Raw genomic sequence first — 14,486 nt, forward strand, 5'->3', positions numbered from 1 at the left:
TTTTCCTCCTAAACTACCTGCATTTCCCAATCACAAGCATCCTCTAAGCTGCCTGCCTCCTTGCTGTCTTACCAACTTTCTCTCCCTCTTGCACAAACTTATTGCAACTTCTCTTTGTTTTAGACCCTCCTAAATTTGCCTGCCTCCGTAGGTCTTCTATTCCTGCAGCCAAGCTTTTTTAAACCTGGTTATGTCGCCACGCTGTACTGGGCCTTGCGACAGACTAACCTTACAGCCTGACAAAATGTGCTTTAAGTTGTAGTACCTGAACACAATGCACATAGCTGGTCTCCATTTACCCAGAGTTTTAGGTTCTGGGGAGTTGGCAATACATCATATGTTGCCCCTATCAAGAATCTAATGCTACTTTCCTCCATACTCCACAGCTCTTTCCAGCTAAGCTTTTTCTTATCTACACCTTCCCAATTTAACCACTGTCCCTGCTTAGCCTGAGCCACTGCCTTTGCACCCCTTAATATCTCCTCCTGTCTACGAACCTGTTCCACACTAGCTTTTCTCTTTCCTTGGGACCTGCTCTACTCCACACTGGTTTGCTGGGCCAAGCCCCAAGCCTCCCCGCCTATTTGGACATTACCCACAATCTCTGTATGCCTGAGCGTTGCTTCTGCCTCCTGCACTGCCATTCTTGGATTCCACTTTCTTCCTTGATTGGTTTGGAACCACCTTACTGACTACCACATCTTTACTCCCAGATAACAGGAGCTCTGTCCTAACCTTAGTACATTTAAACTCCTCACCAGACTAGTGACTGGGAGCTGAAGTATTGCCTTTCCCATACAGTGCCACACCGTATTAAGCATCTAGGAACACCTAGCCACTTCCTAATGTAAAAGCTTAACTAATCTTTTCCATTTTTTCTGCAGCAGATAATGGAATCTCATAAACAGACATTGGCCACATCAGTCTGGAAATAATCCGAACTGCAAACACCCACAACTTCTCAATTTTCCTGGAAGCCCTGAGTTTATCTATTCTATCCAGTCCCATTGGCAACATCTTCCGAAAACTGCACTACCTGTTCTCCGTCCTTCAAGTCTGCCTTGTACCACCTAAACCTAAGACTCTTTCACTGATTTTTCCCTAATTATTGGAATTTCCTCTTCGTCTATTACAAACTTCCTATCACTTAAGCTTCCCTCTACATTAATGAGATACTTTCTAGACTAACTAGGCTTAATTTTCATACTAGCCACTTTAACTTTTTATTAAGTCTCTCAAGTACTCTTTTTATAACCATGGCACCGGTTGTAGTTATCAACTGTTCATGTCATCATGTAGGCCCTAATTGTGGTATAGGCGCATCCATACCTGCCGCCTTCTCTCCACCTACAAACCCACTTAGAAGCCCTAATGATTACCTCCATCGCCATTGTGAATGCCAATGGAGAAATCGTGCACCCTGCCATAATGGCCTATTTCTAGCCTCTGCCACCTGTCGTAAAGCCTGCTGTACTTACGCATAGTTTAATGTCTTGGAAATACGACCTTACTAAATTAACCACTACTCCAGGCACTCTAAAATAATCAAACGCCTCCCCAAATAAGGCATGTGGCACTGAACCAAACGCATTTGCTAGATCCAAAAATATGACATGCAAGTCTCTTTTCTCTGTCTTGGCTGCCTGAATCTGATGCCAAATCATGCTAGTGTGCTCTATACACCCTGCGAAAACCTGGTATTCCTGCCTTCTGTACTGCAGTATCTATTAGGCTATTCCTTTCTAAATAACTAGCTAATCTTCCGTGCGACTATGCTTAAAGAAGATCTTCCCCTCCACATTAAGTAGCGAGATCAATGCGAAACTGACTCAGTCTCTGAGGATTCCTTTTCCTTAGGAATAAAACATCTCCTGCCCTACGCCATGCTCTAGGAATAACCTGTTTTCCCAAACTATGCTTAATTGCCTCCACAAAAACTTTAGGATATCAGGTGCGCTTTTATAAACCCGGTAGGGGACTCCATTGTGCCCTGGGGCCGAAGAAAGCCTTTGCACACCTGACTACCTCCTCAACCTCCTTCCACCTGGTGGTCTAACATTCATCTCATGAACTATCTGTCCTAATGTGGGCATGTCAGGTGGGAGGCCTACTACTTTATTCTGCTCCAAGTCTGAATACGTGTTTCTTAAATACTTTTGCACTTCTAACTTTGTTGCTTTAAGCTGCCTCCCTTTTCCTGGTTAAACAATCCTTTAACAAACTTGAAGGGGCCCTGGTAAACGCTGTCCTTACATGTTCTTTCTTCTTTCTCTTTTTCCTAAGATTATTCAGCCCTTCTAAGTACTGCTAGCCTGCCTCTCAAATCTTCTTGCAACACGTCGATTCCCCCCTCTCTTCCTCTGTTGCCCTTTCCACTGCTTTCTTAGTCTCTTTTCCTTAACTAATTTCTCATTTCCCTTTGTCGCTCTCTTAACTAGCTGTTACTCTTTCAACTCTCTTTCTATCTTGCCACCCAAATCTTCTGCTCACCATAAGAGTAGATTATATCTCCCATCTTCTCTACTCTTCGCTTGCATTTTCCTCCTAGCTGCTAAAATTAATGACAAATCTCTATTGACTGACTCCCATTCTTTCTTGCTATTTACCCTCGGCCATTTAACTCTAGTTTTCTGCTCCATATTTCTCTCTCTGACTGGCCTATTCACCTCAGTCTCAGCTGCATCCCCTCTTTCGTCTCCTCTTCCCCCTCTGTAGCTGTGTTGTTGATATCCTTCGAACTGTGGCTTTCTACCTGTCGCTGGACTTCATCCGACTTATTCGATTGACTTCTTAGAAAGTATCGATCGATGCGGCCACACTGCCTTTCCTTTGCAACACATCTCTTTCTTCCTTGATGCATTCTAAGGCCTCTAACTGATGTTACTTTACAAGGACAAATCTGGAGCTTGTTTCCCTCTAATCTAACATTTTTATTCTCTCCAGCTACGCTCATGTCACCCTGAGAACTATTTTGCCCAGTTCTAATCCTAGAGAATAGGTCCGTGCCCCTATCCTTCACTGAGTCGCATATCCGAGTCATAGTCATGTCCGTTCCAGTGTCTGTTGCCGTGTAGTCTGCCTGTGGGTCATCTTCCACCCCTGCTCTCGCTGACCCTTGGGGTATTTTCCTTATAACTGACGTAGCTTATGCTGGCTGTGACAAAGATGCTAGGCCTCGCCACTGCTACCATGGATTGCTAGCCCATGGCAGCACCCTTGGGGTCTTTGCCTCCTGTCAGCTGTCTATCCAGGCTGTCACATGGTCTTTCCCTTGTTGTCAGCTGCCCTATTCACAGCAGTCACTAGCTAGGCTAGCTTTGAATTTAGGATAAACACAAGAAACTTGTGCTGTAAAAACTAGACCAGACTCAGTGAATAACTCCCTAAGCCCTATGATAACTATTAATTCAGCTACACAGACTAATGAGCAGTGATAACTAACATGTCTTTGGGGTCATCAGGTGGGATAGAGATAAATAATATTACATAAGTAGCTAAGTGACTATATAATATGACCTATGCAAATTGGTCAGTGTATATGACCCAGCCCCCACTTTCACTCAGAAACACATGCACACTCACATACATAAATGTACACATGCATACACATTTATATATACTTTTATTGGAGACGGATCAAAGAAGTTTGATTCAGACAGGTGAACAGAGCATAAAAATGGATGGATGGATGGATGGATGGAAGGGTGGATGGATGGATGGATGGATGGATAGATAGATAGATAGATAGATAGATAGATAGATAGATAGATAGATAGATAGATAGATAGATAGATAGATAGATAGATAGATACTTTATTTATCCCCTAGGGGAGATCCATGTGTCCATTAGCTCATTGTTGATAATAATTATAAAAACAGTTAATGATAAATAAACAATAATAATAATTAGATTAGTCCACTTCCTTCTGCTGAGTTGTTGTATAGCCTGATAGCAGTGGGAACAAAGAATCTCCCGAACCTCTCTGTTCTGCAGCGCAGTGAGATGAGAGGTTTGCTGCACCTGCGGCTGCTTCTCTGTCCTGCCAAAATGTTGTGGAGATTATGGTTGGTACTGTCCGAGATGGCCTCCATCTTACATTGCATGCGTCTCTTCACAACAGTCCTGGGTGAGTCCACACTCCTGCCAAGCATAGACCCAGCCTTTTTGAGCAGTTTGCCAAGTCTCCTTGTGTTCATGTCGGACATGCTGCTGCCCCAGCAGACTGCAGCATAAAAGAGTACACTGGCCACCACTGACTGATAAAATGTGCAGCATTTCAATGCAGATGCCAAAGGACCTGAGCTTCCTGGGGAAAAAGAGCCGGCTGTGCCCCTTCCAGTAGATAGCATCCGTGTTCAGGGACCAGTCCAGTTTATTGTCCAGAAGCACGCCTAGGTATTTATAAGTGTGCACCACCTCACTGTCCTTCCCTCGAATGTTGAATGGCTGAAGCGTGGGCCTAGACCTCCGAAAGTCCATGACAATCTCCTTGGTCTTGGAGGTGTTCAGAAGGAAGCAGTTCTTGTCACTCTATTCACTGAAGGCCATTGTCAGATCCCTGTACTCCTCTTCCTGCCCCTTCCTGATACGCACCACAATAGCTGTGTCGTAGACTTAAGTTGAAGGAGATGCTGTAGGAGAAGCTGCGGCTGAAGCAGTCGGAGATGGAACAGATGAGGCTGTGTCAAACCTGTTGTGGAACAGGTTGAACTCATTGGCCTTGTCCACATCACCTGATGTTGCCTGACTGTTCTTCTATGTCTGCTGCTGTATTTCCTGTTGTTCTGTCCAGTCTGAACTGTTATCTCCCTCTATGAGTACTATGAGTACACTGTGTGTGTGTTTGTGCCTTTCTATCCGTCTGTGTGCCTCTCTGCTTGTCTATATTTATCTGTGTTTCTGTGTCAGTTACAATAACAAACTGAAATTAACTGCCAAATGCTTCCTGATTAAAACTGGTCTGAAACATATTTCCAGTGAATCCAGTTGAGATGTGTAGAAATCATTGCAGAAATGTCAGTAAAGTTGTTTATAAATGCCACAGATCTCAGAAGATTTTCTAATCAAGTAATTTGTTCCCACACTTAAGATTGTCTATACAAATATTCTTTGGACATGTTCATGTAATGATGTCGTGATTGTAGTTTTTTGCAATATATTTGTATATATTAGTATATTTTTTGTCGATTGATGTTTTTTATTCTACATCGTTGTTTTGTCTGACGATGGAGAAATTAATGTATAGAAAGGAAGAACTCCTGGCTTTCAAGTTTACCAGATATGGAGTTAAACATCCCATACCAGCTGAGCTGAAGAAGCCGTTCCGTGGATGCAGAGCCGGAGTTAAGCTAAAGACTAGGAGATGGAGATATAAGCCTTTTCTACCATCAATCCCCATGGGAAATGTAAACTCCTTGGCTAACAAGTGTGATGAACTTGAGGCATTTGTGAAGAACTAGCAAGCATATCGTGAGTGCAGTCTCATGTGTTTCACGGAGACCTTGTTAAACGACAACACTCCCTACCGTTGTGTGGATTTACCCGGCTTCACTGCAGATCGAACGGACAGAGACGACGGAGCAAGTGGGAAGAATAAAGGTGGAGGACTGGTTCTGCTTGTGAACAATAGATGGTGCAGCCCCGGGCACATCACAGTGAAGGAGAAGATCTGCTGTCGGCATATTGAACTGTTGGCAGTTGGTCTTAGACCGTACTATGTACCGAGGGAGTTCTCACATATCGTCGCCATTGTGGTTTACATTCAACCATGAGAAGAGCCTGTAGTCACGTGTGATGTCATTCACAAGACTGTTGCTTGTACAGACCCAGCACCCTGATGCATTTATTGCAATATTATTTTAATCAATCAATCTCACCTCTCACCTGACTGGCTTCACTCAGTATGTTGACTGTCCCACAAGGGAAAATAAGACACTGGATCTGTTGTATGCAAATGTCAAAGAGGCCTACACTGCTTCAGCTCTTCCACCACTTGGCAGATCAGATCGTAATCTGGTTTTTCTTCAGCTTTCCTACAAAACCTGTGTAATGAGGCAGGCTGCAACCAACCGCTCATTCAGGCCTTCAGGGATGGAGACAGGTTGAAGCTCAGGTGTGTGCAACATGAGCTGAAGAGGAGATTAAAGCAGGCGAAGGAGGAATACAAAAGGAGAGTAGAGAGGAAGCTGCAGCACAACAACACCAGAGAGGTGTGGAAGGGGATGAGGACCATCACGGGCTATAAGGACAAGAACAGCCAGGCAACATCAGGTGATGTGGACAAGGCCAATGAGTTCAACCTGTTCTACAACAGGTTTGACACAGCCTCACCTGTTCTCTCTCCCACTGCTTCAGCTGCATCTTCTCCTACGGTATCTCCTCCACAACCTGACAATGCAGCTGCAACTCCCTCCACACTGGGGTCAAGTCTCCTGTCCTTTACAGCGGAGGAGATGAGGTAGAGCTCAAGAGACTACATCCTGGAAAGGCAACAGGCCCGGATGGTGTGTGTTCCAAGCTGTTAAAGGACTATGCAGCCCAGGTGGCTGAGCCTCTCCAGAAGATCTTTAACTCAAGGCTTCAAACAGGTAGTTTTCCTGGTCCTGTGGAAAACATCATGTCTTGTTCCGGTAACTAAAGTAGGACGACCGGCTGAGATACATGACTACAGTCCGGTGGCCCTCACATCACACATCATGAAGACCCTGGGGCGGCTCCTTCTCCAACTTCTGAGGCCACAGGTTGAACATGCACTACACCCCCTACAAAGAACATATTGGAGTGGATGATGCCGTCCTTTACATGCTCCACCTGGCCCATTCTTACTTGGATGAGCCTGGTAGTTACATGAGGATTATATTCTTTGATTTTTCAAGTGCATTTAACACCATCCAACCCCCCCATCCTTAAAGACAAGCTGGAAGGGATGGGGGTGGATCCCTGTTTCATGTACTGGATTGTGGATTACTTGACAAGATGACCACAGTACGTCAGGCAGGGTAACTGTGTCTCAGGGACAGTGATGAGCAGCACTGGGGCTCCACAGGGGACTGTTCTGGCTCCGTTCCTGTTCACCTTGTATACGGCCAACTTTAAAGACAACAGTGAATGGAGCAACGAGAACTGCCTTCATGTCTGACATGAACACAGAGAGACTGGATAAGCTGGAAAAAAAGGCTGGGTACGTGCTTGGCAGGAGTCTGGACTCACTCAGGACTGTTTGAAAAACTTCAGTTTAGCTAAGTAACTATTAGCAAGCCAAACACAAAGGCTGAGTGCACAGGGGGTTGCCCCGGTGTCTCAACTGGTAGAGCGCTAACACTTAAGTTATAGTCTTTAAATGCCCCATGATCACAATTACATTTTCCCAGTTTTCATTCAGTGTCCCTGTGTTAGTTGTCCATTTATCTGATTATACTTTATTCCAGGTGTAAAGAAAATCTTTATTTTTACATCACAATCCCTTTCTTTCCTCTTCAGGTAAAAGGGTTTCAAATATTTGATGACTCATCTTGCACTCAGGGGCGTTCATTAATTTTGCATCAAATGAAAATGCTATAAACACAAATATGCAGAATCAAATAGCACTCTGACATTTTTTTCAAGTGGACTTTAAATTGCTAACACTGTAACTATATGATCTGAGGCTGTGATCAAAGTCTTTTTCTCTTAGGAGGGTTCCTAACTGAGTGAAATTACCTGGTTGAATCCTCTAAATACTAAGGAAAGGTACTTGGACCATCCTTTATGACAGGAAAGGACATAATGTCATTCCACAACAAAAACATTTAAAGCAACGCACCATTCCACGTCAACATCTGGTGCTGCATAATTACTGTACATAGCCTAGTGTAAGTGCAGTCAGATTCAGATTCTCTCTCTCTCTAACAAGTTTTCTATATATATATATATATATATATACAGTATATAGATGCTACTAACCTGAACTTGTTAAACTTGCTATAGCTGGCTAACATTTGAATAGGATGGCCCATTATTCTTAACTGAGATTTAGTACAATCAGGGTCGACTGTCAGTGTTGACCAGCCAACTGTGTTGAGCATAGCGATTCCAAAAGCACTCATTGGTCAGAAGCTGTAGACCCTCTCTCCCTTGTGGCTAGTCTGTTTCATTGTGTACAAAATATTACCATACAGTAAAACCTGTCAAAAGTCAGCGTGCATGTGCATGCACACACCCATAAATGTGTTTGCCACACAGCCTTTGTAAGTGAGCTTGCAAGCAGGCAGAAAACAAAATGCATATGGCTACAAAACTATGCTTACAGATACAAACTTCAGTATACAAGTTTGCTAAACGACAAGTTTACAAAACTACAGTTATGGATACAAAACCCTGCTTTCAAGTTCACCTTTTTGAATGACATAATATTCCATAGGTGACTACCTGTCTGAAGAACTCCTCCAGCAGGGATGTGGTCCAGTAGTGATGAAGTTCCCAGCATTTGGCAGGATGGCTGATGTCAGCAGTGTGCAGCAGCAGGGATAAGGCCTTCGGTTTGTCAATCCTGCAAATACAATCCAGTCAGTCACTGCTGGGCTGCTGTCAATGACACGTGATTGCACTTGGTTGTGCCTAACTTTGGAAGCTCATGTGATATTCTGCAGTCTGTTTTAGGTAATCTAGGTTTCGAAAAAGGACCCTTCAAGACACATTGCAAAATTAGATTGTAGGTAAGTATGTACTTTTTTAATGGTGAAACCACAAGACTCAAAATGAATTGTCATGCTGGTAGCATAGTGACCCCGCTGGTGAGATTATAGCACTGTCTTTTTCAGTGATCAGTGAGCATCAGTCAATACAATGTTGATATATTGTCTTCCTCCTTGCTGACAATGGATATTTATAGAATGTCATGGGTGAAGTTGTGTTTTGTCACTGCCTTTTGCTGCCACACACAATATTTTCATATATAATATATACGTGAGTAAGAAGCTGTTTGACATATCATGCCATATCAACTTAAAATGTGATAGTATGTCAATGTTGTGTTCACAAGATGTTTCTACTTTCAAGTGTAAATTATAAAAATGTCAAAATGTGTATTTTTCTGCTCCAGTAGTATTATAGAAATGCTGCAGCAGAAACTCAAAAGGAATAGGAAATTTATTATCAAGATGGATTTTTCCAAAGTAATATCTTGGTAAAATATCTTTCTATTGTAGTTATTGGATTACTTCAATTTTGTCACACCGCATTGAAGTCCAGTTGGGGTTTTGTCCTGTCTCCGTGTTTTGTCTTGTCATTTCCTGTTTTAGTTTGAAAAGTAACTCTCCTCTCGTTTCAGGTCACTTGCCCTTCCTCATATGTCTCGGTCTGATTGCCCTCTGAGTGTTTTCACCTGTTCCCCTTGCCCAGTGTTTAAATAGTCTGTGTCTCCCTTTGTCTTGTGCCAGTGTGTTTCGTCTGCATGCATGCACCCCAGCTCTTCGTCACAGCACTTGTCACAGCGTTCCTGAAGTTTTGTGTTCTTCTTCCTCCAAGTGAGAGTTTTTGAGTTGTAAGTTTATTTCCTAGATTTGGTGTCATAGTTAAAGATTGCATAGCCTTTTGTTTCCTGTGACCTTTTGTTTACTTACCTTTTATAGAGTAGAGCCTCCAGTTTGAGAGTTTTTATTTTCAGATAATAGTTTAATAATCCATTGTGTTTTCCTCCTTAGTGGAGTGATTATTATTTTGATATTTTTCATAGTCTCATATATAGTGAGGGCTAGGTTGATAGCCTATTTATTTCTCCACTTGGAGGCGTTCTGAAGAAACAATAAAAACTGTCAATTGAACCCTGCATCTGTGTCCTGACTCCTTGCCTGGTCGTGACAAATTTTCTCTATATTTCTGAACTGGAGAGGCAATTTTAAAAGGGGTTTCACGTGTCCCTCAAATCATCCACCCTAACCAAAAGTGCTGACCAGAGAATTGCCAGCATAAATATATTTCGTAGGGATGCGTTGAAAAGCATTTTCAACACTTTACATTTCGTGACTATAGTGAAAATAGTTTGCCAGTTTGCAGATTGTATTTGTGAATGGATTTAGACTGTCTAATGCCTCTGTATCACATGATACCATATTTAAAGACAACAGTCTCTAAAAACGGTATTATGAGACTGTTGTCTTTAAATATGTTATCATGTCATCTCATGTGCATCTCAAGTATGGCAAACTGTTTTCAGTCACCAAAGTGCTGGACATCCAAATGTCCAGAGAGTTTTCACTTAATATCTTGTAACATGCAAATGACAAAATTTACTTACTTAGATTTCCAAAGATGCATTTTACAGTGAATAAATAAAATTTTAGATTTAACTGGAATCATTATACAGGTGCTTAAACCCAACTTTACTTCATGATTTGATAGTGTCAGTAGATAGTGTCCCCACTGAGGTTTTGAGATTTGTGAAAGACCTGAGAGTCCTCTTCACAACTTGAATGGATGTCAACTAAACTTACACTGACTGAATTAAAATCCACTACTCACACCACAGGCTGCTGCAAGAGGCTTTTCATGGTTTTAATCTGCTGGAAGTGGCAAGACATGTCAGTGGCCAACACCATCTCAACTACCAGAGTCCGCAGTTCTCTGAAAGAGTGAATAAAAATGACATAAATTAACTTTTAGATGGATTGCCATGAACATTCCTGTTCCCTTTGGAATTAATTGAAATAACTGTGGTCATTGGTGATTCCTTAACTTTTCAGCTAGCATAATATTGTAAATGGACTGTACTTTTCTAGTCTTGTTGACCACTCAAAGTACTTTACATTGGAAGCCACAGTCACCCCTTCATACCTACATTCATATAGCGCTTTTCCCTACACACAGTGCTTCTTACACAAACACTGACACACACGGATAATACATAGAGGGCAACTTGGGGTTTGGTATCTTGCCCGAAGACACCTCGAAATGCTGATTGGAACCACCCTCTGATTAGTGGACAGCTCGCCCTCCTGACAGCTGGAGTTCTCCAATAATCAGGTCAAAATTTCAAGTTGTTCAATACTTTGGTTTATGACCAAATATCTGTGAAAATTATGACATGTTGACCTCAACTGATGTCTTGATACCAGACTTTTGGTAGTCAAGTTATGAGCTGTTGCGACGTAAGCCTAAACAAGATAACATTAGCCCTAATTCACAAACAATTATGGTAATATTTCAGGACATGAACATAGCTCAAACCATTGCTGTACAGGTGAGGGAAGATGTTTGCTTCTTTAAAGGGATAGTTCAGGTTTTTTTTACGTGGGGTTGTGTGAGATAGTCATACAGCAGATTATGATCAGCGTGGTCCCAGTTACAAAAGCCGACCAGGACACCAGCAGAGTGGCAATTATGTGTTGCTGTGCATGGGGCCACAAGCGCACCTATGGAGGACACTGTGTTACTCTGCAGCTGCAGATCAGCTGAGTGAATCAGAAAGCTGTGTTAAAGGGATGCACTACTGCTATTTTAAGGGTGCACTATCAAGCAGTAGTAGTTGAGTAATATTTGCATTATTACACACAGTTTCGGTTTTGCTATTATGCACTGTTTGTGGAGGTTTGTTTTGTTCTTTCCCTCGCTCTCCCACTCTCTCTCCCTGCCTGTTGCTCCCACTGGTCCTGTTTTTCTGATAGGAGTGATGCACCTGATGCCAATCACACTCCTGACAAAAGGAGGAACCTGAGGAGTGGAGACAGCTGCTGTCACATTTGCCACAAATCTGCCAACTGCTTGGGGGTGAATTATCCTCCCCATGTGATTCCTTCTTTCCCAGCATGATCCAGAGTGTTGGGGTATTATCATTTTAGTTTCTTATTTTAGTTACTGTGTTTGGAGATCGGTTTTTGTTTTTGTTTAGATTATTTTGCATGGGCAGTTTAGAGGGGAGCTAGTCCCTGAATGCAAAGACCCATGGCGTGGCTGGCTCAGTGGCCTTCTTTTGTTCTTTTTGGCCAGGATCTCCACCCCTCTTTTATTTTCTTTATTTTAAACGTAACAATAAGGTACTCAGAAAACTAAACTCATTCTTTGTTCTTGGCATCTCTGTCTGGCATCCTTTATATGTTCCAATCTCCAATTAATTCTGTTGTTTTCTTGGGGAGGCCGTAACAGGCAGGTTACAATATGTTAAGCACAAATAGTGTGTGCTGGAAATGCATTACAATAAAACCTACAGAAGTTTGGAGCAACCATTGTGGCATATTGTGTGTTACATAACATTGCTATGTGTCGTGGATGTCATTCGGACATACAGTACCAGTCAAAAGTTTGGACACATCTATCTGTTCATAGGTTTTTCTTAATTTTGAATATTTTCTACATTGTTGAACAATACTAATGACATCAGAACAAAAAAATAACATATATGGAATTATGTAATAAACAAAAAAGGGTGCTGACATGCTGTGGTAAGCTTATTGTGGTTGCTGGTGTTGGTGTTAGTATGTGTTACTGCTCTGTCTCAATTCAGCTAATTTAGCTATTTTTCATTATAGCGGCTAATTACTTGCTGTACATTTAAATGTACACTAGTTCTGTTCAAGCACTCATAGCTCTCTCCTTCCTTTAACAACTTTCTCACTAATCTACAGCTGTTTACATGCTTTTCAGATCTGCTAGTTACTTAGCAGTTAGCGATGGCCTCTCTCTCTCACTGTCCTGTTCTCTCTTGCTCCGTGTGCTTAGCTCCTACTCTCCCGTCAGCAGTTCCCAAGCAGCCAGGAAGCAAGGGTGGATGGGTGACTGTTGGTAACAAGAAGAATCATAGTAAGACTGTTCATGTCGGCATTAATGGAACCCGGTTACGCCAATCGGACGATTGGAGATTATTGCTGAGTTTGTGTGTGTAAAGACAATGCTGGACTCTGTGGTTTTCTCTGGGCTCAAATGCCTAATCTGACCAGCAATGACATGTGATGCCGCATGTCACCATTTCTGGTTGTCAAGGTGGTGTCCAGCACACGATGTGGGCTTTGTAGATAATTGGCAGACTTTCTGGGGAAGACCGAAGGCCTGTAGTATGAAGCAGGATTTGAGGTTCACTTGTTACCGGGGTAAATCACAAATGCTGAACTCCTAACCTGTTCTGGTGCAGGTTAACTTCAGAGGATAAGATCAAAACATGGCAACAGCCAAACTACTGACCAATCTTGAAAAACTGAATCATCATTTCTACAAGATCCTGACAGAGACAATAAAGTGATAAATAACAATGAGCAACAGATATTTTGTATAATACCTTTGTGAAACAGCAGTTTTAAACAAATAGGATATCATGCATCTGTTCTTAAAGCATAAAGCCCTTTGTGAAACAAGTCTTGAATACTGGCTATGAGTCCTCCCCCCTCCCTCTCTGTCTCTCTGTCACACACACACACACACACACACACACCGACCAAGAGTTCCCTGACATACGCAAAGACAAACAGATGACTGATGGTTTCAAGAGCCGTAGAACTGAACCTATGTTTACGTACACAGCAATCGGTGAAGGATGATCATTAGTAATACTAAAGCACTAGCAATGAAGTGCAGGACATGCTATGGGAGCCTTATCCTGCAGAATACTTTGTCGTAAAAAGTTAGATGAATCAAACAAGAATGAAACCTACGCTGTATTCTACACCTGAAGTGTACCAAAAAAAAAACGTAAAAAAAAAAGTATTATTTTTTTTTACCAGCCCCGTTGTCCTTTGAAGATTATTATTTTAGAAAATAAAGTTTCCAGAAGAGATTCACCAAAAAAGTCCTTCCTCCATGTGAACCAATGAAATTGGAGGCCGAAAAAACACCGCTCAGCGTGTATGTGAGAATGGCCGAATCCGTCTGAAGAAGAAGAAATGGAGGCTCTGTGGCATAAGAAATCTGTGATTGTATCAGTTGGATGAGGATGAAACATTGGAATCTTCCACCACCGTAGCTACGCTTACTTCCAATGACTGGGGGGCGTTGAAATATGTGAGGTCTCGGAGGCACTACGCAGCCTTCGTGTCAGGAAGAAAAAGAAGCAGAGGAAGATGACCCTATACGTGCCAAATGTGTGAAAGTGCAATCTTTTCCCACAGACATCGAGCTTGCTCAGAAAGAGAGGATTTTCAGCGCTGTATGGCAGTCGAAAACCGCAGCATCCACTCGTTGGCCTGCGTACATCAGGGAACAAGGAAGTTGTGGAGGGCTTTGTCTTGGAGTGTTTTAATTCAGATTGCGGCATATTCCGCACATTGTTAGCTCTGCTGTAGACTGTCTGGGAAAGGATGGAAGAAATAGCTGAAAAAATTTGCCTTCTCTTCCGCAGCTGCCGTAACTGGAGGGACATTCGCTGTTAACCCACTGTTATTCTAGACTGCACCTTCGTCATCTCCCAACTACCTGTACGGTACGTTTCCCTCTCTGCACCAGGATACGGTAAAGATGAAGTTTCAGAAGGGGGATCTCATCAGAATATCCAAGCTGAGTGGCAGAGTTTTACGGCCAAAGTGTT

At 42.5% G+C, this 14,486-nt stretch overlaps 1 protein-coding gene across 1 annotated transcript in view; it reads right to left on the reverse strand.

The window, feature by feature from the left end:
* The window catches only part of LOC111239302 (calcium/calmodulin-dependent 3',5'-cyclic nucleotide phosphodiesterase 1C-like), a 207,309-nt gene that overhangs the window by 56,444 nt on the left and 136,379 nt on the right, over positions 1-14,486 (reverse strand). Inside the window, exons 11-12 of the mRNA XM_022769149.1 lie at positions 10,499-10,600; positions 8,408-8,528 (exon numbers count right to left, since the gene is read on the reverse strand). Coding sequence (XP_022624870.1) covers positions 8,408-8,528; positions 10,499-10,600 — 223 coding nt within the window. The remainder of the gene's footprint in view (positions 1-8,407; positions 8,529-10,498; positions 10,601-14,486) is intronic.

This window comes from Seriola dumerili, unplaced genomic scaffold (genome assembly GCF_002260705.1).
Source record: "Seriola dumerili isolate Sdu_G_001 unplaced genomic scaffold, Sdu_1.0 BDQW01002262.1, whole genome shotgun sequence".
Lineage (NCBI taxonomy): Eukaryota > Metazoa > Chordata > Actinopteri > Carangiformes > Carangidae > Seriola > Seriola dumerili.